The sequence below is a fragment of the Limulus polyphemus genome, unplaced genomic scaffold, assembly GCF_000517525.1.
Source record: "Limulus polyphemus unplaced genomic scaffold, Limulus_polyphemus-2.1.2 Scaffold76, whole genome shotgun sequence".
In the NCBI taxonomy this organism is placed as follows: Eukaryota; Metazoa; Arthropoda; class Merostomata; order Xiphosura; family Limulidae; genus Limulus; species Limulus polyphemus.
The window spans coordinates 234054-259576 of record NW_013665686.1 but is presented as its reverse complement, the minus strand read 5'-3'; the positions used below and the strand labels follow the sequence as shown (position 1 = coordinate 259576).

Here is a 25523-nt window from a genome sequence, read left to right as displayed (position 1 = left end):
TCAGGACAAGGTGGTACAGTTAATAAGAAAGGGGAGGGATCAAGTGACAAGGGTGATAAAGACAAAACACAACATACCTGTGATACCAAGTCTAAAAATGGTGACTGAGGTCTATGTGTTTCAACAGGCTGAGAATGTGCTTGCACAGCAAAGGAATTTTGGGGGGAGCTGCCCAAGTCCACATCATCCTGATTGAAGTCCTCAGGTAATGGAAGAATTGCTTGTAAATTGGGAGATCCCTTGACCCACACGAAAGAAACCATCTCCCGACTACGGACGACACTTCCTCCACTAATAACACCACATCTGCAGGCATTGTCACAGGGTGTTGAATGCCGGTACTGTCAGTAGCCAGTGTAGTCGTAATAATAAGTTGTGAATTCAATCCCATTGACTGACTACCCATGATTGAGTGAGAAATAGAATTCACAATCAAATAAAGAAATCCAACTTGATAGTGGATTGTAAACAATACTTTGAAATGCAAGAATCAGTAATATTTTCGAAATGCACTAAAGAAAAAAAAGTCTGAAATCAAGCACTAGATCTTAACACTGTTATGCCAACTCGAGAAGTAAAGATTGGGTTCAACAGCATAGAAGGAGTCAACTGCGATAGGAGGGTGTGTCGCATGCTAACTTGCATGCTTAAACTCAGCAGGTGGGAGTTCAAGGCTAGTGGCAATCAAAAATTAGCACACTAGAGGGCAGTCAAGTCAAGAATAGCTGTAACTGTGAGTGGACGTAAGTAATCGCATCAAAAATCAAAATACTTTATGAACAGAACATAATATGTTCAAATTATGCTAATAACACAAAGTAAAGCTTCCTACTACAGTCCTGGTCAAATAGAAAGAGTTTAGTTTCTACTACAGTCCTATAATCTCAATTTCCCACCACAGTCCTGGTCAAATAGAGAGGGTCTAGTTTCTACTATTGTTCTATAATCTCAACATTCCATTCCACCACAGTCCTGGTCAAATAGAGAGAGTCTAGTTTCAACCACAGTCCTGGTCAAATAGAAAGAGTTTAGTTTCTACTACTGTCCTATAATCTCAACTTTCCACCACAGTCCTGGTCAAATAGAGAGAGTCTAGTTTCAACCACAGTCCTGGTCAAATAGAGAGAGTCTAGTTTCTACTACTGTCCTATAATCTCAACTTTCCACCATAGTGGTCAAATAGAAAGAGTTTAGTTTCTTCTACTGTCCTATAATCTCAACTTTCCACCACAGTCCTGGTCAAATAGAGAGGGTCTAGTTTCTACCATTGTTCTATAATCTCAACTTTCCACCATAGTGGTCAAATAGAGATAGTTTAGTTTCTACTATTGTCCTATAATCTCAACTTTCCACCATAGTGGTCAAATAGAGAGGGTCTAGTTTCTACTATTGTTCTATAATCTCAACATTCCATTCCACCACAGTCCTGGTCAAATAGAGAGAGTCTAGTTTCAACCACAGTCCTGGTTAAATAGAGATAGTTTAGTTTCTACTACTGTCCTATAATCTCAACTTTCCACCACAGTCCTGGTTAAATAGAGAGAGTCTAGTTTCTACTACTGTCCTATAATCTCAACTTTCCACCATAGTGGTCAAATAGAGATAGTTTAGTTTCTACTACTGTTCTATAATCTCAATTTTCCACCACAGTCCTGGTCAAATAAAGAGAAAGACCTGTAAAGTGAATGACTCTTAACATATAGAATACAAAGTTCTAAAAAAAAATCTAGATGCACATACATCATCTTTAGCCTGGAACAAGTATTCTGCTCCACCAGGTAATCTACAAAAAAAAATAGAAAATTGTTAGTTTGAATAGTTGAGTTTAGCTACAAAATTAAAGAAAGAACATTCATATTTCAAACAAGAACAAATTTTTTATTCAAATTATTAATGAAACTTTCTTCCACTCTTCAAACTACGTTTACTATAAATTGTTGAATATTCCCAGTTATTTTAAAATATGAGTACATGCAAAAAAAAAAAACAGGTAAAAATCATTCCCACAAGTTTTTATTCACAAAGTTTCACCAGATTTACCTGGAATTATCATGTGGGATACAAGAACTGAATAAAGTAAACAAAAGTTTTACTATGTGCATCCGATAAAAACTTGGGTGAAGATGAAAATCATGTTTTGAAAACATTTTGTGCATTATTATTGTCGTTTTTGAGAACTCCAGAATACTAGTCAAGGTTCTACATACACACACACATTTATATAGTATCATTAACTGATTACAACTACAGCTCAAGAGGGTTTTTGGTTCTTTTGATGCTGTTTAATGGCTGAATTTTATTTTCAGTTATTTGTAGCTTAATTTTAAAGAACATGGCTATGTTATCTGTAATATTTTACTACTGGAGTGTCACTTTATACTAGAATGAGATTATCAATACCAAAATCTTTACTTTCATAAGAGTGAAATCCTTACTAAATGTATTTTTGGATAATTATATATATATATGTGGTGTGAAGGTAGACATTTAATTACTTAGAAAATCTTCTAAGATATTCATGGATTAGATGTTTTCACACAAAAATTGACTAATGGAATGAATTAAGGCATAATTTCCAGAATGATTTTTAATGCATTGTGATTAGAGGGAATGAAATATTAAAATTATTCAAAGACCAAAACAATTCTTTATGAACTAATGGAAAGACTTCATAGAAACCTGAAGAGCACAAAGAGAATTTACAGACAAAAAACACAAGGATGATGTATTGGTAGAAAACAGAAAGATGATTTTTGGAAGAGAGTACATGAAGGATTTACTGGCAGAAAACACAAGGAGGATTTTTTGGAAGAAAACGCAAGGAGGATATACTAACAGAAAGCATACAGTTTAATGATGAAAAAAAAACTGTTTTCAGCAAGGACTGGTTTCAAACAAGGTTGTATTAATAGTGATTTTTTATTGAAAAATGGTAGTTTAACCCATTACCATAGAGATATACCTGATATGCCCACTAGTTCTATTCCTAGGGACCACAGGGATTTTCCACAATGAATTAAATATAACATTTTGATATTTTGTCATATTTTCCAATTTACCCTCATTTCTAGAAATAAAATAATTGCCTGGTTATGAAGGGGGTTAATGGTTTTTGTGCTGTTAAACAAAATGTTTCATATCCTTTGGGTATCAGCAATACAAAACAAAAATAGAAAACACTAAAAGATTCAGTGTTAACTCATACACCAATATTCCTAAGAAATTGTCCCAAAAAGTAATTGTTTTGGCACATAAAAAAATAAAAAAATCTATAGAAAAACCTAGTAAAGCTCTTAATTTCTGGAAAGCAATACAGTTAACATTATATCCATGTTCGTACACTCTCTATCCAAATTTACGAAAATCAAATTGTTTGCTCCCTGCAAATTCACTTTTATCAAATAAGATGAAGGAAAGAAAATTAAGTAATTTATTTATTTTTTAAATCTGATGCTGTAATCAAAGTTTGAACTGAGTTGGGTAGAAAATTTTACTTAATTTTAAATGGAGTTAACATTTCTCCCCGAGAAAGAAAAAAAAATTATATCGTGATTGTTTGATATTAGATTTGCTTCATCATCATATTTTTGTTGTTGTTTTTTTCACAATGGCAAGACATAAATTTTGTAATGTATGCAAAAAATATTTCGTTTTAAACAAGTTCCTTTTTCAAATAGATTTTAAAAACAAAGAAGCAAGAACATTCTTTATTTTACAAGTATGATTTTAGAATTTTTAGTTAGAAATGCCAAAAAATTAGTGGTAGTCAAAATGTTATGCATTTTGTTTTGTTTTTGTTAATGTGGATGCTGAACAAAAAGCATGTTGTAACAAGTTCTCTACAAGAAAAACCACTTATACTAATTATTCAATAGATATAATAAAAAATACATGTTACAAAATAGTCTTGGTTGCATAAGCAATAGCATGTGTAAAAATAATTTGTTGTATTGGCATGTCATATTTAGTTATATATTCTGTATGTATGCCTGTAATGCATGTGCGATAGACAGACATATAAAAAGATTTTTGTGAATGGTGTATATGGAAAGAAAATTCAAATGTTTTTATGAAAAAGCTACTAATATGAATAGCAATCAAACAAGGTTCACGTATATAATTTATGTATGATGTACAATTCTACTGTATAACTTTATAAAAAAAATGAAACAACTATTCTTTCTTTTTACATACTTCAGCCTAAAGACATGTTTCTTCTTCGTATAATCACCAGCAATTTCAGCTCCACCTCCCGTAAGATCAATGGGTTGGTCTCCATGGAAGTAATTCTCTGGTTCCTGTTCATTATGAGTAGAGAGAAAACACTAGTGTTCACCCAAACTATGCCTGACATTGATATATTAATGCTATTAGAAATGAAAGACAAGTTAACTATTTTAAGAACTTAAACTAACTATAGACTATTAAAATATAAACAAACAATGAAGCCTACAAAAAAAAACTAACAATGTATATGAATTTGTACTTCTTTTACATAAATATATCAAGACTATTGGATTGAAATTTTACACATTTTAATTAGTCTTTATAGAAAAAGCTAACAAATATATATTGGCAAAGAAATGGTATGTTACTGACATAAGCATTTCTTCTGTGTTATGTTCAGGCCTGTTGTTCCTATTCGCTGATAAATTTACAATGATGTTAGCCTAAACAATATATTCCAGGTCTAAGCCAGTACATACACATGAATGAACAGGATAACATATGGTACATTCTTTATGCTACTACATCTTGTTTGACTAAAGCATATTAGGAAAGCACTTCTATCAGAATTTTGCTTTTTCCCAGAAAACACAAAAACAGCAGACTTGAATAACATGACTTGCCAATACCATACATCAGAAATTATAACCTATGATATCTTGCTATAACAGAATATTTTAATCCAGATAACTAACCATTTTGAAGTGTTTTTGGTCTTTATACGCAAGCAGTGTCTTTCCTTGAAGCACCAAGTAAAGTTTGTCCCAAGATCTGGTCAAAATAAAATTAATAATTCAGAGGATTTAAATTTTGTTCTAAGACCTGTCAAAATATAAATAATAATTCCGAGGATTATTTTAAAAAATAATGAGAATTCAAGCTGGAAAAAAAACAACAATACCTCAGTATGAGCAACTCTTCTAGACAGCTAAGATCATAAAAATATTGTAACTAACCTATTTGAGGCTTTTTTTGTGGTTGATTCCCATTCATGTTTTCTAACAAGCATTCCAGCAAATTGTATGTCCTCCTCCTTGGTAGGACTGGATGAAGGACTTGCATGTTCTGAAACAGACGGTTCTGGTAAGTGATCTATATTTACAGATATTTATGTTTTCCCTACTACAACTTAAAGAATAAAACACAAACTTTCAAATACAGAAACGTCTTTAAAAAGCAGAAGTTTCAATATGGAGTATATTAACTGATTTCCCCAAATTAAAATCTTGATTTTTTTATGAAAATATACTGATTAATAGAATTAATAACACCTTTTATATGAATGTCACTTAGACCTACTGTAAGGTTCCTTATGGGATCATTACTATCATGACTAACTGAAAATCTTTTAGTAAGAACTCAATGTGAATTGTTTTTATTTTCCTGTTACAATTGTAACCAACTTTGTCATAGTAATCTACATCGTACATACTTTAATGTGCCATGTATCAGATACCCAAACCAATCATTCTTCAGTAGCCACTGCCCTACACTGTATTTATTACTAGCTTTCTCAATGCTCAAGTCTCCATCAGATGTTTATACAAAATACACACACACACAACAGTATTTTCTCCAATGTCTATTGTACTGGTTATAATTTAGAAACCAATACCAACTACATTGTTTAATTTGTATAGTCTTAGCCCAACAAACAGCAACTAGCTAACTTTACACTTTTCTCAATAGCTCTACAACAAACTAACTTGCTTAGCACTATACACTTGCAGTCTAATAATATCTAGCATAATATTAAATTACAGTTTGAAACACGTCTTCATTTAAAAAAAAAAACAATAATTAATATCATGGTGTATAACTGATAAATATACCAATCATTCAATAATAATAATAATTAAAACCTATGTCACTCGTTATGCACACTAACAGCTTACGTTACAATAAAACTGACAACCTCTACATCCCAATGCACTAAAATTATACAGTAAACTGTGTTTTTACTAGATATACTCTATCTCTACTTGAAACATTAAATTAATAAATGTTTTTTCTGACTCTTTCCTATTCTTAAAACATTCATAAATACATTTTAATGACTGTAGCAGCTCTCATCTTTATATAACTTTAAAATTTCCTTACTTCTAATATACTTTTCTCCTGCTTACTAATACACTTGTAACTGAATCTGGATGACCAACAAAGCTGGATCATATTTCAGTCAAATGAATTCTTCTCCTGCCTTCTAAGATTCCTATATTACCTGAATATCAATGACTGACAACACCAGATCTACATTTTAGTAAGCTCAATTTTTCTCCTGCTTTTTAAGATAGTTAGTTAAACTAAATCTGGACAATGGACAAAACAATCTAGATTTTAGTGAATTCAGTTTTCTAATGTTGCTGTATCTAAAGCTGATTTCCAAACAACACTAGATTTACATCTTAATTACTTCAGCTTTCTTGTGCTTTCTAAGATACTACCTGTTTTGGGATAACCAGCATCAGTTTCATTCACTGCTGAACCCTTCTTCCTTCTCCAGCTACTAAAAGGAGATCTCGGGAGAGACCTTCGTTTTTTCTTTTCCTTCTCAGAAAATGGTGCTTAAAAAATCATGCTTGTTAATTGTGGCATGCAGGGTGTATGAATGTAACCATTCAAGTAAAAGGGATAAAAAAAAAGGTTTAGATATGATGAAGCCAAAACAGACAGAAAAACATAAAAGTCACCAAAACAGATACTGATAAAAACATAATTTGTTCATTTTTTAACATAGTATTTTTAACTTTGTACACTAAGTATTTATTCATATGAAAGTTGACACTGTTTTCTATTTCCTACAAAGTTTCATTATAACTTAGAAAAATATACATTAAAAACTATCAGATTATATACTTTTGAACAAAAACGTTCTCATGATATGCATGAGAAAAAATCCAATCATTACAAAATTAGAGCAGTAAACTGGCAAGATTTTTATTAAAGAATACATTCTTTATGATTAATTAATTTCCTGGATTTTGTTACATTTCTTTACACAAAGTTTATGACAAAACGTGTGCAAACTAAGTTAGATTAATTGACAACTGTACCATGCCACACTTACTTAGTAATGAAGCACAAGTACTAATGTCTTTAGTTTCATAGAAATTTTCAAAGGACAACAGTATTTTCTCATAGTACTTTATTATTTATTTGTTGTAGTACTTTTTGTTCTTAGAATATTCTACTCTTCTTTCCCTTCTATCCCACACTTTAATTTTAATATTCTATTATACATTGTATATTTTCTTTACTTTTAACACTGAATGTTAATGGCTAATTTACTGCATCTAATTGGTAAACTTTATCAAGTGTACAAGTTTGTTATTTAATGTAATTACATTTAAGTTTCTCTAGTAATGAGAAAGACCTATAAGAAATAAAACAAATTACTATCTTATACTTCTCAAGAAATAAAGAATTACTTACTACTTGGAGCAGATTGAGACTCTGTAATAACCTGAGGAGGTGCCTCTGTCACAGCTGTGTAGTACAGGGAACTGTCAGTTTACTTAACACAAATAATGTTTGGATAGTTAGTACTTAAGGGAGTCATGCAAGAGATTTTCAAGAAAGAACATGCAGAAAATAGAGCCAAAAACAAAATTGTTAGATGAGCTTACCTGAGTCACAGCATTGTTAACTAGTAGTATGAAACCCAATACCAACAGAAAGTTAACCAGAAAAAAGTTGATGAGAACAGTCCAATCCTAAATGATAGGTGACAAATACAAAGAAAAGACCCTACGATACGATATTATCAGAACCTCACACCAGAGAAAAAAACGTTTAGCACACAGCCATCTGGAAATCCAAGCTGAGCTTATGTTAATGCTGACTTCAGCACAAAAGACATAAATACATACATGACAAATATAAAAAAATAAAGTATCCAGCAAAAACAAGTTTCACTGTTACCTTATTTTACTGAAAAAAAAATCAATTTTATTCAAAATGTAAAATATGTACATTTTTGTGTCTTCTTCATAAGATACAAGAAAAGAATGCAGTGTTCCTTTAAGTATGCATTTACACTTTTACTCAATTAAAAAGTTAAGTTAAAGACATAAAAACTAATTATACAAGATGAAAGCTCTTTTTATTCACTATTATACAGTGCTTTTGCTTAAAGTTACTTTTGCTGCAGGGTAAGAATTTAAAGTAATAATGAATAGGGTATTACACAGGATTTAAATCTATCATACCTTACAGGTCCAAAAATGATTGTTATATGAGAAGCACAAGAAAAAAAATGTTTAAAAAATACTGACAATCTTACATTTTTAAGCATAATTTGATCAAAGGCATGCTAAAACATTTCAAAAAGTAAATTTAAAACAAGTAAGATTACTGACCAAATGTCTTAATCTTATTCATGCTACTACTAGTCAAGCTATGTCTCAGTTTCTCTTTTCTCAGCAATGCATCTTATGTTAGACAAACAATATGGTAAACTTTCACATATACTTTTTGTTTTGTTAGATCGTGTTAGGTTTTTTTAAAAATAATTTGATACATCTAATTATATAAATGTACAGCTGATACTTGTGTAACTTTTTACATGTATTTGAATTCACTGTGGTATTGATTACTTGATATGTTGAATAAGTGTAAACAACATTGGGTCTTGAATCAGGTTGGGAATCTTACCAAGATATATTTTATTTGAATTGTCCTTTGCATTGAAATGGGATCAGTTATTTTACATTGATTACACTGCTCCTAACAACAGAAGTCAAACAAAAACACCATCAATACTCCAACTAATTATTATGTACCCTGTAACTAACAAATACATTGACCCACAAGAAATTCAACTGGTACATAAGTGCTTTAGAAAAATATGTTTAAAAGGCTGCAATTTTAAAATTACTATTACATCAATTACTATAGCTTTCTGTCTCAGTAATTAAAAAGGTGATATGTTCTAACAGTTTCATTTGGTGATCTGATAAAACAATGCAAGGTCAAACTAGGTGTAAAAATTTACTTTTTTGTTTGCTTAGAGACTATTTTTAATGATTCTTTTCTTTATTCCATATTAGTACAATTCAAATGAAAATGATAAAACAAAATTGGATAATATTTCAACATTTTAAATCATTTGCTTATACTAACAATTTATGATTTTGAAAGAATAATTCTTTTATATCTTTTATGCATACACCTAGATAAGTGGATTAGTTGTATTAAACTTAAGACCTCTAAAACAGTAACTGCTTGGTGTTAGAAGCTACACAACCTACCTTCTGGGGCTTCCTCTACAACTGGTTCCTGTTCCTCACTGATATCCTTTTCTTTCTTTTCCACAGGTGGCTCCTCAACTTCTTCCCTGCAAAAATTACATATCAGCATAAAACTTACTACAAAATCTATAAAACATGCCTTAACCTTCTTTCCAGATAAATCACATTTGGTTTATTACTGTAACTTACTACAGATTATGTATTTCATCTTCTCAAGTAAAAACAACCTGAAACACTTGGCACACACTTAATAAATATATATAAAAATAAAGATTTTGAGGTGATTCCATCCTTGAACACCCTACATCTCATTGACGATGAGAAAAGCATGGTGGTTTGAGAAACAATCTTTCATACTTTGACGTTGAATCCCTTTAGAATATTCATCATTGTCTAAAGCATCAACCTGCCAATATTGTTTGAAACTATCTCAATAGGCTGGGAGTAATTAACCAACAGACTTTACAGAATAGAAATAAGGGGGTCAAAATTGAACTTAACACTAGGACATTCCCTAATTCAGTGTTTACATACAAATTTTAATTGAGATTGGCCCAATAGGCTCGGAGGAGTTAAGGTGCAAACAAACACACATTTCATCTTTATATATAATTATATATTCAATTTCTTACACTAAGAAAACTTCATTGTAACTACCATAAACTTAGAGTCAACATCAAGTTTAAATATGTATATTTACAAAATGTTTAGTCAAATATACGATGAATAACAATGATTAATTCAAACATTGGCCAAAGCCATAATGGCCAATGGGTTTTGAAAACAGATACTGATCTACATACCTTTTTAAATTTATATGAAAACAATCATTGGCAACCAAAAATATAAAGCTGCAAAATATGAAAAAAACAAAAACAAGCCATTACAAAAGAAATTAATTGAGTTTGTTTTGTTGTCATTGTTGTGAAGCTCAAATGCATCAGGAGATTGTGTCACACTCCTATTGATGGAGGGTTGTCGCATGATGATTTGCATGCAAGATGCAGTGGATCATGATAATTGTGGGATTGCAGGGCTTGTGGCATGCAAAAAAAATTTTGTATATAGAGGGCAACATTGAGTAGAGATAATGTACCATATCAGAATAAATGTTTTGGCAATTTTTCTTTGATTGGTTTTAGAAAAAAATTCTCCAAGTGGTGCTCAGCTTTAGTCATAAGTATTGTTGGATGTCTTACTTTTCAGCAACAGCTTTTGGTTCATCTACAACTGGTTCAGGTTCCTGAACTATTTGTTTTGCCAGTTCCTCTTGTCTCTTCCTTTCAGCCTCTTTTTCCTCCTCTTCTTCTCTTCTTTTTTGTTCTTTTAGTTCAAACTGTAATGAAATGGTATCATTATGAATACTGAACATTTAAAAAGCATGCATAACAAAGAAACTGAACACCTTAGTTGATAGCTATTTATTAAACTTAAATACAGCAATATCCAACTGTGTTTCAAGAACCAATGCTTCCTTTGAAAATCTTATTTCAATTAAATTAAAATACAAAAACAAGAGCTTTTAAGAATTTTCACTTGTTCAGATGTACATTAATACAAAACTAAAAATTTTAAAACACTATTTTTTTAAAGTTAACACTAAATATAAAAACAAATAAAAAATTTACAATTTCAAAGTTAATTAATCTGAGTGAAATAGTACAAAAATTATATTTTGTCTAAACTTAAAGTTTCATCTTAGGTATATAGATATATTTGATTAAAAGAATTCTTTATCAAAAACTACAAGGATAACTGTAAAATACTAATATCTAGTAAGAACTGTATCCAAACAGTGATTGGAAAATAAATATGGTCTAAATATTTGGTGCTAAAAACTTCTTTTTCTAGGGAGGCCAACAATGTTAATAATTAACAGTTGTGTAAAGATTATTTGTTAGTCAAATCATGCCAAAATAAAAACAATACACTTTTAAAGTAGCTTATTTTAGAAATATTATTAACAATAGCTTAGATTAGCTAACCAAATAATAACCAATCAAAAGATCTAACTAATGGATCTATAGTAATGGCACTATATTAAAGCAACACAATGACGCTTATTTTATGTCAAGAATAAATATTAACTTTCAATACAGAAAACAACAAAAAGTTGAAAAATTCAGTTAGAAACTCTTTTCAGAAGGGGGATAAGAGATACATGCTATGAAATATGCTTTTCGGTCTCTTACAGTTTTTTTGTCTTTTAAGCAATAAAGAAAACATAGAGAAAACTCTCATACGTCTCTTCAAATAAATTCCAAAAATTCAAGAACAATTTCCTCTTACAGTTCTTTTAATTAAAAGAAAAAGGAAACCATAACAATGTTTTCAGTTTTCTTATTTCTGTTCTCTGAAATAATGTTTAAAAAATTTCATAATAGTGCAAAAATATGTTATCTTTCTCTTTTCAAGCAGCAAATACATAACATCTTACATCCCCTTCAGCAAGAGGCTTTATTTTGGGTCTCTTTACATAACTAATCCAGAATATTTATCAATAGCTTCAATGATAGTCCCTCCGTTGGTTCTCTCTCTGTATTTTCAAACTATTAAATAATATGAGATGCCATGAAAAACATGATTCTTAAAGTATGCAATACATTTTAATTATGTGTAAATTTTACTGATAATAGAAATGGCATTTAGATTTTCTTATACTTATAAAAATCAGTTCTAATTTAATATTAATAAAGCAACTTTCTTTGAAAACCAATGATGTGAAAATTATAGTAGCATTAGAAACAAAGATTATTAACCCTTTCAGCATGGGCAGATGTGATTACCATCCACTCGACTAGGGAAAAACAATTATGCAACAAAAATATGGTAACTGTGTGTGTTCCTCACAAAAACTGGTAAGATTATCTTGTACACAAAGAATGACATTATATCAATTATGTCTTTCTAATAAAAATGTTATTTATCTATATCAGTTATTTGCACTCAAACTATTCACAGTTTGAGTGCAAGGTGATTTTCAATTTAATTATGAAAATACTTTTCTCTATCGTATAGTTTTTCAAGGTAAATGTTAAGATTTGTTTTTTTTCATTTTCTCTACCATATTTCTAACTCTAGCTATTATCACCAACATACGATGCAATAAAATGATTAAACTAGGAAATATAGAAAAAGTACATTCTTTTTAATTTTTTGTAAAATATCTTTAAAGATTTTTCTTTTCACATATAGTTACTTTTTTAATATTTCATTTTCCTTCCTTGTCCTTTACCATTTATTATTCATCTCAACACAAGACAACAGTGACCTCGAGGCATATTACAGTGTCTTTAGGAGACATGTGAAACCAGTCAGCAAAATTTTCATTCAGTGTGTAATATTGTAAGCCTTGAAAACAGATGCAAAGTATGATGTATATTTAAAACATGTTTAAACCTTTTAATTATGCATTTTAAAACATAACTAATATATATTTAACTAAATTTTAATAGTAAGACCTAAATACAGTTTAAACTGTATCTCTAACTATAACACATTTAAGTAACAAACAACCATAAGTCCTATAGTCGATCAAGCAGCTAACAATACTACAGTCAGTTCCATGTACTTTGTGATGTCAACTGGTGCCAATTGCAAAATAACCATTGTTAGTTTATAGTTTAAAATAAGCTCTTTCTAATAACGATACACATGGGTATGTAATATCTACATGTAGGCTATAAAACTCAAATTTGTTGAAGGTGGGTGTGGCACCTGTCAGGGATTGAAAAAATCTATTACTTGTTTTAACTGTACTCATTCAGAAAACTTTGAAATGTATGAGTCAAAAGGTTATGTAAGCATCTTGTTGTCTGGATGTACCTCTACTGAACTACCATTGTATTATTGAAGCTACAGAGAGCCAAAGTAGAGAATTTTTATAGCTCAATTAAGTTTTGAATGTAACACAGTGACTTGTGAGGAAAAGTGTTTAAAGGAGGTGCCTCATTACAAAAGAGTTAATGTTTTTCATGTGAAGAAATGAAAATAAAGTCAAATTATTAGGATTTTATAGGACATTCTGCCCATTTGTTTGTTCACACAAAGCAAAATAATGGCTATGTGAGCTGAAAGACTGGACGGAAGGCAGATAGTCAATAGCATTGACTGCAAACTCTTGTGCTACTCTAATCAAATAATTAGACTTGACTGTCATCCTTCCAAAATGACAATGGCTCCCTAAGTGTGGAACATGATTTTACTGCAATTGGACATGAACATATGGATTTGCAGACAGCATACTAACCATTAGAGGTCATGCCCAGCCCTAGGTCATGAAAAAATTTCAACTATCTCTTTGGGTCTTTGTATATATCTTAATTTTGTTTTTAATACTTTTAAATTATTAATAAGGTTGTGCAATGGTTATAACATTGCATTAAAGTTTTCACACAGACTGAACATATTAACACACCTTAAATAGTGAAGCTGGGTTTTAAACTAGAATCTTAGTCTTGAAACTTCATAGGAACTGTCTCTGTTGCAATTACTGTGATTGTACAATACTTGTACAATTTACATCTAAATTTATGGGTATATATTATCCTTAAAAAAATTAAACATTCAACTTGTGCATTTATTGATTATCAGCTACATTAAAATCTTTATTTGTTTTCATTTGTTCTCAAAAACTACTATTCACACAATATAAAAACAACAACTATAAGTTGAACTTCAAATTCATATATACAAAAATTTTCTTCAAACACACCCTGACATGCAATTAAAAATAAATTAGAAATTACTTTGTTTTATGGATTCTAATTTGTTAGTGTGTTTATTTTTTTAACTTCATACCACAGTAAAGCATACAATGAGACATGCATTGCTTGTTTTAATTATTAAAACTTCCCCAATTCATACTAGCCCGAGGACACATGATCATACAGAGCAAAGTGAGCTCAACAGTGTTCCACTTGGTTTATAATGTTGTGCTCTTGTTCTCTTAATTCAAGTTTGTACAAAAGGTAATTTCAAATAAAGATTTGCAATAATTTAGAAGTTCTTATAAAACTAAGATAACGAAACTGATCCTTTAGAGACATGAAAAAAAGAAAAAAAATGGTATATTAATCACAAGTTGTAAAAGTTTTAAAGTTTCAGAATGTAAAGTATGATATAATTTGTAATTAAAATTTCTAAATATTTATTTAATTTCAATTCCAGCTACATTTGAGCTTATAATAATGTTTAATATAATACCAGCACATGATGTTAGTACAGCTGAGCATTAACTTACTGTTGTTAACCTCTCCAAAGCTGCAAATCTTTCCTCTTGTGCTGCTGCTGATTTTTCAAATGACTCGTGCTTTTTTATTAGCTGCTCAACTTCATCACTTGTCATCTGTAATAAAATGCTGAGCCATTAGACAAAGCATCTAGACTAGATAATAAAATCTTAATACTTGCCTATTAATCAAAACATCTGAACAAGATTTCATGGATATTGTTGTTTCTAAAATTCATATTCTTCTTTGGCTCCAATCATCTTTAGTCATTGCCAGATCTTCTACAATTCCTTTCTCATTTATGTTCTCTTTAATCCCATCCTTCCAATGCTTTACTGGCCTTCCTTGTTTTCTTTCTCTGGCTACTAGCAGCTCTAATGCTCTCCTTATTGCTTGTTCTTTTTCTCTTCACGTGACCAAACCACCTCAGCCTCATTTCTTTTGCCTTTTCCTCTATTCAACAGACTCCTGCCATTTCCTTAATTTCCTTATTAGTTTTCTTCTCTTTCAGCAACACTCCCAACAGCCATATCAGCATTCTCATTTCTGCTCTTAACAACAAGCCTTTTTCTTTTTTCTTCAGGGTCCAGATCTTGGTTCTGTAGAGGAGCACCAGTCTGATCACAGTCTTATACACTTTGGCTCTCAGTATCCTTGGTACCCTTTTGTGGCTTGACTGTGGCTACTTACTTCCATTTCCTCCAACCCTCCTGGAATTAATATCTTACAGCATATTAACTTTAGATTGAACTTCCCAAGTACCTGAAGTCTTCTACCTATTCCAATCGCTTCCCGTTTATGTGCTCTTAACCTTCTTCTTCCTACCTCTTCCACTCACCATGACTTCCATTTTCCTGGCATTCACTTTTGAGCCTCTTCTTTCTACACTCTTCTGCCACACTTTAATTTGCAATTGTAACTCCTGTTCACTTTCAGCAGTTAGGACAAGTTACAGCACTCCTTACTCAAGACGTTGATGACAATGATGAACAGCAGGGTGCTAATGGCTGATCCTTGGTGCAGCCCACTGTTTACTTAATACTTGTCCATATCTTCATATCCATCTTCACAACTGTTGTAGCTCTCACTAGTCTGGTCAACTTTTACAGGCACTCCTTTCTTTCAGAAGCACCAATATACTAATTCTCGTGGAAGCCTGACACAAACTTTCTCCAAATCTACAAATATATGGTATAACTTCTTTCCTTCAAGGTACTTCTACTGCAACTGTCACAGAATGAAGATTGTATCTATTCGTTGATGTCTACGACTTCCCTTATTCTCTTTTCTAATATTTTTTCTTTCATTTTCAGCAGATGCTCCACCAGTTTTATTCTTCTATAGTTTTCAAACTCAACAGCATCTCCTTTTTGCTTGTAGATGAGTATCAATAGGCTTTCTTTCCTTTCTGTAAGGTATCCACTCTTCCCTCCAAATGTTCTTCAACATACATACCCAACTCCATTATCTCTTAGTGCCTTGACCATCTCAGTTTCTGATGGACCTTCCACCTTACCTACTTTCATTTTTCTGATCACTACATTTACCTCTGCTCTACTTACATCCAACAATGACCCTTCTATTGGCAGTGTCTCCTTCAATTCTTCTGTCTCATTTTTGGTGTTAAGTAGTTCCTTGTGGTACTGTTTCCATCTCTGTTTTACTACCTTTTTCTTCATCAGGAGGTTCCTTTCTTTATCTTTTATTACTTTGATCACTGTAACATCTCTCTTTGCCATTTCCCTTTGCTTATCTATTCTGTACACATTCTTCTCCCTTTCTGATGTCTCCATGTTGTCATACCATTTTTTAATTGCATCATTCTCTATCACTGTTATGTTTATAAAATTCATCATCACAGAAAGTTGGCAGCTTTTTAACAAAATGCTTTCTTTATCATATGGGAGTTAAAACTTAAATACAACATAAAGAAATTCAACACTAATTATGCTATTCTTGTTGACAATTTGAATAAGGTCAATAGCTGCCTAAAAGTATTAGTACTCTCTCCATACTTTAAATGTCTTACTGTTCTATGTATTGGTGTAAATTGGTGACAAAATGTTCTTAAATTAAACCGAATAAGTACTTACAAATAGATTGAAGTACTCAAACAAGAAATGACAATTTTCCTTTCAATGTTGGTCTATACAGTAACAACAAAACTGACATATGTAAAAAAAAAGATGCAATTTTTAGTTATAATCTATAAAAATGTAAAAATAATTCATATCTAACAGACAGTGATGCTAAGTTCAAATGCTTTAAGAAAAACAAACTCTTCGTTTAATATCATGGTCATCTTTACATTGGAAATGAGTTTTTCTAAACAGCTAAAACTTTGAAGCTTCAGCCCATCTTTGGGAAATGTATGGGCTGAAATATCAAAGTTTTAATTGCTTAACAAACAATTCCGCTGTGAAGCTGATCACCATACTAACTTTAATCACCCAGTGAAATACTCATCTCTTAATACTCTTAATTTTTTCTCCTAATTTATAATGAACAATAGTATTTCATTCCAAATAATCTTGTTTGTTTAGCTCTAATACATTAACCGTTTAGAGGGCACTGAAAACAAATAATCACACAAAACAGATAAATAAATATATTGATCAAATCTTTAGCTAAGAGCCTGGACTTACAAAGGTTTCAATCATTTATCATCTTTTTGTTTTGCTCTTCACATTGAAATAAAATCAAATAACAAATTCACAATAAAAACTAAATACAATGATGTAAAAAATAATTTTCATAAAGAAATAAGTACTTTTGAAATATATTTAAGTTCTCCTTTTGCTAACATCATTTTATGCAGTAGAAAATAAAAAAATAATTTTACATTTAAAAACTTGAGTTAATTTCACTTTCTCAAGAAGACCTTATGATAAGAAAATAAATAGTTTTAAGTTTAAAGAAACAATCATGCATTTCACAGTGAATGTAGTTTTATATGTTGATCTTCTTCACAATAAAATAAATTTATCATAAACAATGCCAAACATATTTGAAATCCACTAATAGTATGAAAGAGCCTTATTGTGATAAAACTGGCCTGGAATATAAGCAAAATAATTAATGAAAGATAAGTTTGAATAAAATAAACCTCACTCTACAAAACGTTCTATATAGAAATAATACACTATGGATAGCCACACTTTCAAGAATTAATAAGTACATCATCTCTTCATTTTAAACCATTGAACTTACACCTAATTCTTGGCTAAGAAGATATGGTTCTTGAGCCACTAGCCAAGATTCTGCAATAGCTGCATCTCTAGCAAACTGATAAACTTCCAAGACTACAAGGAAAATACATATAAAAAAACCATCAATTTCTGGGTATTGAGAGATTAATATAACATCAAAAATTCCAAAGAATTTGTAAAGTGTGTTTAAATATTACATCAACTTATGATTAATGAATTGCAGAACTCAGTAGTAAGCAGTAAATACAAAGTAAAGACTCAGCAAATTACTTTGATGACCATAAAAGATTTATTACACATCCCAATAATTATCACAAGAATATGATTTGATAAAGTAGTTTCAGAATTTACACAAGATCCATTTGTTCCCTTAAACAAAAAACTTTTGCATTTGAAAATTGACTACTATTTATATTAGAGAAAATTAAGTGTTATAGTCAAAAAAGAAATCTCTTTTACTTAGCTGCAAGTGTTCCCATCTTTCCTCCCACCTCTCCATCATTGTGTTTCTCTGGTTTGTTAAGAACAACAGTTTTTCTTTAATCTGTGGGCATGCAAGAAATTATATGAATTAACAACATATATACATAGTTTGATGTAAAATAACTATGCCTAGCCATTGATATAATAGTATAAAAACTTATCTAGATAATTTAAAAATACAATTAATCTATTAGATATGAATGTTTAATCCTTTTCTAATTGACTATCTTGTTATTTATCAAGACAAATTTAGGATCATAGGCAGATTAAATACCCATTCACACCAATATATGTTGCAATAAATAAATAAAAAATAATTCTTCAAAACCAAAGTTTTTTTTTCCCATTAACAAATTTATAATATTTTAAAAACGATAATAACTTGTCGTTTAATCAATTCAAAAATACAATGACAGCAACTTTTACAGTAGACAAGTTCTGATTTTAATGACAAAAACATATCAGTACATAATCAGGTAAAAGTTAAATTTCAAAAGAAAATTTTATTTAACATTTACCTAATGACATCTATAGTGATGGACCATTTGGCCCACTAGTCACTAACAACAGAATAAGTGTCTAGAAAAGAAAAGAGAGCTGTACTTTGAGAAAAAAGACTGCTGACATTGTAATTATTTTAGTCAAAAATTAGAGAACATTCAACATTCTATATCTCAGTAATGCTTAGTGCTACATGTATGATTGTTTTACTGTTCTATGGTGTGTGCTTTTTGCTGGCAGTTTAGAGAGCACTTCACCTCTCGCAGATTTTATTTTGCCAGGCAGTTTTGGTAAGCAAACTTCAACTCAGTTGAGTTCAATTCAAGGACCTTCTAGGAGCCATAATAAAGAGAATTGAGAAATTGCAACAATAAAAAAAATAGTTCACAGACTGTCAAAAAGATATCAAAATATTTAAAGAAGTTAAAATTAACTTTCAGACAGTGTATATTTATATTTTTGGGAATACACAAAATGATTAGTCATATTATACTTTAACATTCTTAGAAATAACACCAACGTAGGCCTAGCATACATTAGGCTAAGAGTCTAATATTAGTAATATCTTGTACAATTGGCATAGTTTGAGGTAACTTTTTTTATTACAAATTTGATTGGTTCTTATTTTATCGGCTAAATTTGATATGAAATGAAAGATTAAATTATTATGTGCAATTTTATCCTATTTTTGAGAATATTATACAAATAAACAGTAAAAAATTGTAAATGGCATCTTTGTATGTAAATTATATGCATATTAATTATAAAATTAATATGTGGAGTAAATTTTTATTATTATTATTTATTTTTTTTTATCTTCCAATATGTGTGTAGGTTGTTATAAGTAAAAATGCCTCAAACTAGTTTCTAATTGCCTATCAAAATAATAACATAGCAGTCTCTGTGTGTAGCCAAGGGTTAGGTAAGGGGACCACATTTGAACTGCATATTCTAACAGTGGATGCATAAATGTCTTTTATATAATTATTATATGTTCAATTCATCACAATCTCTTTTCAAATTTGTAGGATACTTATGTTTAAAATTTACATTATTGTTGCATTGCTTTATTGTTATGAATAAAAAAAATCGTACTTTTAAATTCAATGGTTTTTTTCATTTTAGAAGTGCTCATTAGTGAAAGAAATCGCAAATGCAAAAGTAACGAGTTGGCTAAAAATGCCTAAAAAAAAGACAATTACTAAATGGACATGAAAAACTAAAAAGACAGTGGCTAGAATCTCTGCCAGTACTGCTACTGCCTTGACCACCATGACTACCAATATAGCCATCACTCTTGCAACTGGTATGTTAGCCTTTCCTGTGACTGTGACAACTAGTGTGGCCACACCTCCTTCAACTATGACAAGTACTACCCTTCCTGTATCAAATGGTACTCTGGTATGAAACTTGAAGTAGCTTACCTTCTCTCAAAGAATGACAGTTTGAAGCTATACAAAATAAAAGAAAACAACAGAAATAGGCCATTTATTAAGTGTTTAATTTACAATGACTACAAATACATCGCAAAACGACATTCTACATATGGTAAAGTTTTAATTGCTAATGTAATTTGGGTGGAATAAAAAAAAATTGGTTGAAAATGGTTGTGGAATTCTGAGGTTCATAGAAAGATTGAAGAGCATTTCAACATTAAATAATCTTGGAACAAAGGCTCCACAACTCATCCATGGATTAATATCTTGAGCTGGCATTCAACACAAATTACAGATTCTAATTCGACTGGCTTTTGATGCATACTTTGACAGTATGCTAGAAACACCTACAGCTTTTTTGTGGCCTGCAAGATATCTCACCAATATTGCAACAAACCATCTCATTTCTGTCATGAAAGATCATAGCTTGGATACTATTGTTCCATCTTTTCAACCATCTGCAGGAGACCTTCACTGCAGAGATCCAGTTCACAGTTGGATTGCAATACGAACATTGAACAAAAAATTCTGAGTAAGAAACTGAATGATGCAATAATGTTTAGCATGCAAATTGATGGTAGTGTTTCTAATAAAATGGAAGACAACAATTTCATCAGTTATAAAATTCTGACAAAGAAGTTGGAGTTGAAAACATTATTCCTTGGTGTGCATGCTTCAGATGCATGTGGCACTGATGGTTTACTTGAATATCTTCTCTATGTATTTGGTGAGTTAGATATTGATACAGCAAAGCTAGCTGGAGTAACAACTGATGGAGAAAGTGCCAACATGGTAAAAAATGGTGGACTCAAAAGAATATTATCCTTTGAAAGAAATTTATTGACATCCTGATGCTGTACATACAAATCAGATTTAGCAATAGAGCAAGTCATTTCCAGTGTTCCGGAGTTGAAAGTATGGAAAAACCAAATTAATCAGCATTGAAATATACTTCAGACCATCAAAGAACTGATGATACTCTTCACAAGCTTACCTTTCACAGGTAAGCGAGAAACAAAATTGGTGCAGGTACAAAATGAAACTGCTGGTGGTGATGGTCAGGGATCTTACAAAAGAAAGACTGCAAATAAGCAAGTTTCAACTAGCCAGCATGATAAACAAGCTATTCATTATTAAATTGTGTTGAGTGCAAAAAAACTTTCTTTATCAGCACTTGGCTGTGAATCAAGGAGGAGCCATAAAACAAATGAAAAGTCTCCTTCCCAGTGATACTTGTGAACAATTTGTAGATAGTGACACAGCTCTCATTGCAGAATTGTTTCCAGGGGAATCTGGTGACTTTGCCGAACAAGTCTGTGAAGCACGGACAGATATTTCCAACATCTTAGAAACACCTCTCCCTCCAGGAAGTGATTCTGGTGCAGGTCTGTCAAATTATGCTAAGGAGACTTTTGTCAGTTTGTGCAACAGCAAAAATTGTGCAAAAGACCCTAGCAGCAATGGTAACACTGTCTCCACACAGTATGCAAACAGAGCAAGTTTGGTTCACATCACATCATATATGATGATAAAAAATTAAGCATGAAAGAGTCGACAATGAATGCATGCTTGATTGTGTCATTCAATGGTTGCAGCATTTCAGAATATAACCCACAATTGACAGTGGCAGAATTTTTCAAGAAGGATTGCAGATATCAGGAGCCAACTGAAGCCTATCGAGGAAGAGCATTTGCTGCTACATTTTTCACAGGTGGATCATTTTAAACTACTCTAAGTATTCTATAAAATATACTCATGATTTTAACATCTTCAATAAAGTGTTTCTTTCATTTCTTCATGCCATTATGGTAGTTTTAAAATTTTTGTCATAATTGAGCCTAAATAAATATATGTATATATGCCCTTTTTTTAATATGGCCCACTACTACAAAGTGCTTAAAAAAAGCCCTGCCTGATGATGACTCAATACTGTAAGTCAAAAATGTTGTAATCATTAAAAATCAAAGCTTGTCCATTGTAAAAGTTGCTGTTATTGTATTTTTGAATCTTAAATTATACTGCTTAACTGTCTTATTAGGCATCTACAAAGACACTACAAATATTTAGCAAACAAAAACTGTAAAACACGTATTTAAGTTGTAACAATTACTTACTGAAAAATGTGAATGCTTTATGATTACAAAAACAATAATGATAGCACTAAAACTTGGCTCTTGAATCAAAATGCATACTTATGACTGACTTATGTTTAATTCATGAATTCAAATTGTCATTTTTACTGAAATGTATTACAAATAATGTATTTAGCTTGGTGTTGAAGCTATATTTCTTAACCATCTCATCACTGTTTGGATCTTTGAAATAATTTATTCACTTGTCAAACAGTTTGAAAAATCTCAGTTAAAGACAAGTCTAAGTTAACTATATAGACACCAAATATGTTTTAAACATGAATTCACTTTTTAATATCCAAGTGAAATTCCAAACAGGGAGCAATTAACAAGTGGAAAATAAAAATATGGTAAAATTCAATAAATCTCATCATAAATAAATAAAAATATCAGTAACTATAAACAGAATGATTACATCTATATTTCATTCACTTACTTCAGTGGATGCATAGTGACTTCTAATTACTAGCTCTTTTCCCAGACTTATACAGACAGACAAGTTGTCTTCTCTGGCATCTATCTCAGCTTTCAAGCTCTGGTGATTATTCATCAATAACTCTACACCTGATACATCTCTGTAATAACAATAATAATATTAAAATAATTACTTAGTAACATAAGTCTGTAAATGCAAGTAAAAAAAATAATAAGGACAAAATTACACAAAACTACAACTTGTTATACATAATAATCATAGATTTCTGCACAATTTCTGTTTTGTTTTTTGTTTTAAGAAGATATGAAAGTAATAAAATAATCACATTATTGCATAAATAGTAAATATAATGATAACTAATATAAAATCTTTATTCTCATTGGTAGAACTAAATGTAGGATTAAATTTATAATCATGTTATTATTAATGAATGAACTAAATTATTTTCTTGCTCATTATCAAACAAATAATTTAAACTTTTGAAATAAGTTTTTTTTTTAGACAACTGAACAATATTAACATTAGTTAATATAAAAACAGCACTTTCTTTGATTAGTGGAAAATATTTAAATAAATTAACAAGTTAACTTCTTAATTAATTGAATACAAATGTTTTCTACAACTAATAACCTAAAGTGGGCATCAGGCCACATTTTAGGCAATGAGTTGTAGTTAGATTATTGCCTGAAGTGGGCCTAAGGTCAAAACTCAACAAAATAAATTCACTTAGTAACAGTGTTGAAAACATTTTTAATCAATTAATTAAAATTGTAACTTGTATATTTTTTATACAAAATATATTTCTTTGATTTTCCCATTTTCCTATACTCACTGTGATATTTACATAACAAACATTATTTTTGGAATAGTTTTATACCTCCTTAGGTGTAGAGTTTATTCTGATACTGATTTATTAAGAAACCAATTTCACAAAACAAGTTTTAATTCCAGGCACATCAATAAACTGTAAGCATAATAATGTTTTTGTTTTATGCAAAGTTTAAGTGTCAAAGTTTTCATGTTTGTAGACTGGCAAACAATTTCATAATTAATTATTTATATAAAATAACAAAAGACTGTTGTTCTAGAAATATACATAAAGTTTTACAAACATCTACATTTTTACCAAACACAACTGTTAATAAAAATTCTGCTATTATTTAATTGCCCATCAATCCTCAGCATTGCTAAAACCTATCATGTAGGGAAAACATTATATATACAAAATACATTATTGAGAAGATCAAGAATGAACTTTATACATAAATATGACATTCTTAATTATGTATATAAGTTAAGAATGATTTATTTCTGAGATTTAGAAACTTCTTAAACACATTGTTTTGTAAGTGCTGAACAAAAAAAGTACATATACAAAGCACTAGTAGGTGGAGAAGGATCCCACCTGTTAATCAAATCTGATTTACCTGTAATTTAAAATATTTAAAAACCTTTCTATTCCATCTCCATGTTAAATAGAAAAAATGGTATAAAAAGGAAAATATGCACACAAAAAACTAACTTACCAGTGTGAAATGGCAATAAATGATGGGCCTATTAACATTTAGAAAATATTAATTGGTTCATAATTATACAAGGAGTAAGAATATCTCTAACTAACATGGTTAGAATGTTTATAAAATGAGAAACAAAGGAAATAGTAAATCAAATTTTTAAAGTGAAGTGGCATCCTTGTTTCTTTTTTGTATATATACAATTTATTCATCCACATGTTATTGTCACTGCTTTTCAATATTTTTGTTTTTAGCTAGAGTTATGTACTAAATTAGATCATTCACCATCAACTCGTACAACAATATTGCACTTTATAGTTAAAAAATTCATATCATTAAACAGACACAAAGCATACATTTTGTTATTTACCTTGGTTTTTCAGTAGTGCTCATCTGCCTCACAACATCTTCCATCCACAGCATCAGATCTCTTGCCATGTTAAGGAAACGGAAGAGATCTCCAGTTTCTTCTAACTTCACACGTCGGTTCTGGCACATTGTAAGTAAATTCTGCCAAGCACTGACAACCTCAGTTTCTCGTCCAATAATCTCCTGAGCTTTTTCTCCGGCATAAGATATTTGTAACTCTTCTGAGTCATCCTTGATTTGTGTTACCTATAATAATAAATTAATTACAATTTTTTCACACAGTGTTGATTCCATTTTGTTTTGATCAAAAATTGTTAAAAATGCACCTTTCTGAGTTTATATAATGGACACAAATACTTACACAATACTACAAGTGGTAACCTATCTTTCAAAATTAGAGAATGTTATAAACTTTCTGAAGAGAAATTAATCAAGGGATAAAGTAATAAGCATCTCCTTAACCCATGTATCATTGGTAAAGATTGTTTAAGCTATTAATGATTATCATAATAAGAGCTTGATAGAAAGACCAGAAATCTACTTACAGCTATTTCAAGAGTTTGTAGATCATTTTCAAAGTTTGCATGTTTTCTCTGCAGGTTAAATACACCTACAGCATCTCTTCCAAGCTCATCAGAAAGAGCATTTTGTTTCTCCTGCAAATAAAACAATAAAACTCTTTGGGATAAAACACCTCTTAAATATTTTTACAAACAGAAGCTAAAAAACGTCAGTG

At 30.6% G+C, this 25523-nt stretch overlaps 1 protein-coding gene across 3 annotated transcripts in view; it reads right to left on the bottom strand.

The window, feature by feature from the left end:
• Positions 1-25523, bottom strand: part of LOC106466907 (spectrin beta chain-like) — a 92444-nt gene that overhangs the window by 5640 nt on the left and 61281 nt on the right. The window contains exons 35-48 of one of the 3 annotated variants that reach the window (XM_013927217.2): positions 25333-25443; positions 24789-25033; positions 22905-23043; positions 18376-18460; positions 17918-18009; positions 14719-14823; positions 10676-10812; positions 9477-9562; positions 7660-7713; positions 6672-6791; positions 5184-5292; positions 4923-4998; positions 4195-4298; positions 1741-1783 (exon numbers count right to left, since the gene is read on the bottom strand). In XM_013927217.2, the coding sequence (XP_013782671.1) occupies positions 1741-1783; positions 4195-4298; positions 4923-4998; positions 5184-5292; positions 6672-6791; positions 7660-7713; positions 9477-9562; positions 10676-10812; positions 14719-14823; positions 17918-18009; positions 18376-18460; positions 22905-23043; positions 24789-25033; positions 25333-25443 (1506 nt within the window). The remainder of the gene's footprint in view (positions 1-1740; positions 1784-4194; positions 4299-4922; positions 4999-5183; positions 5293-6671; positions 6792-7659; positions 7714-9476; positions 9563-10675; positions 10813-14718; positions 14824-17917; positions 18010-18375; positions 18461-22904; positions 23044-24788; positions 25034-25332; positions 25444-25523) is intronic. The other 2 variants (XM_013927233.2, XM_013927242.2) reach the window with 2 other exon arrangements.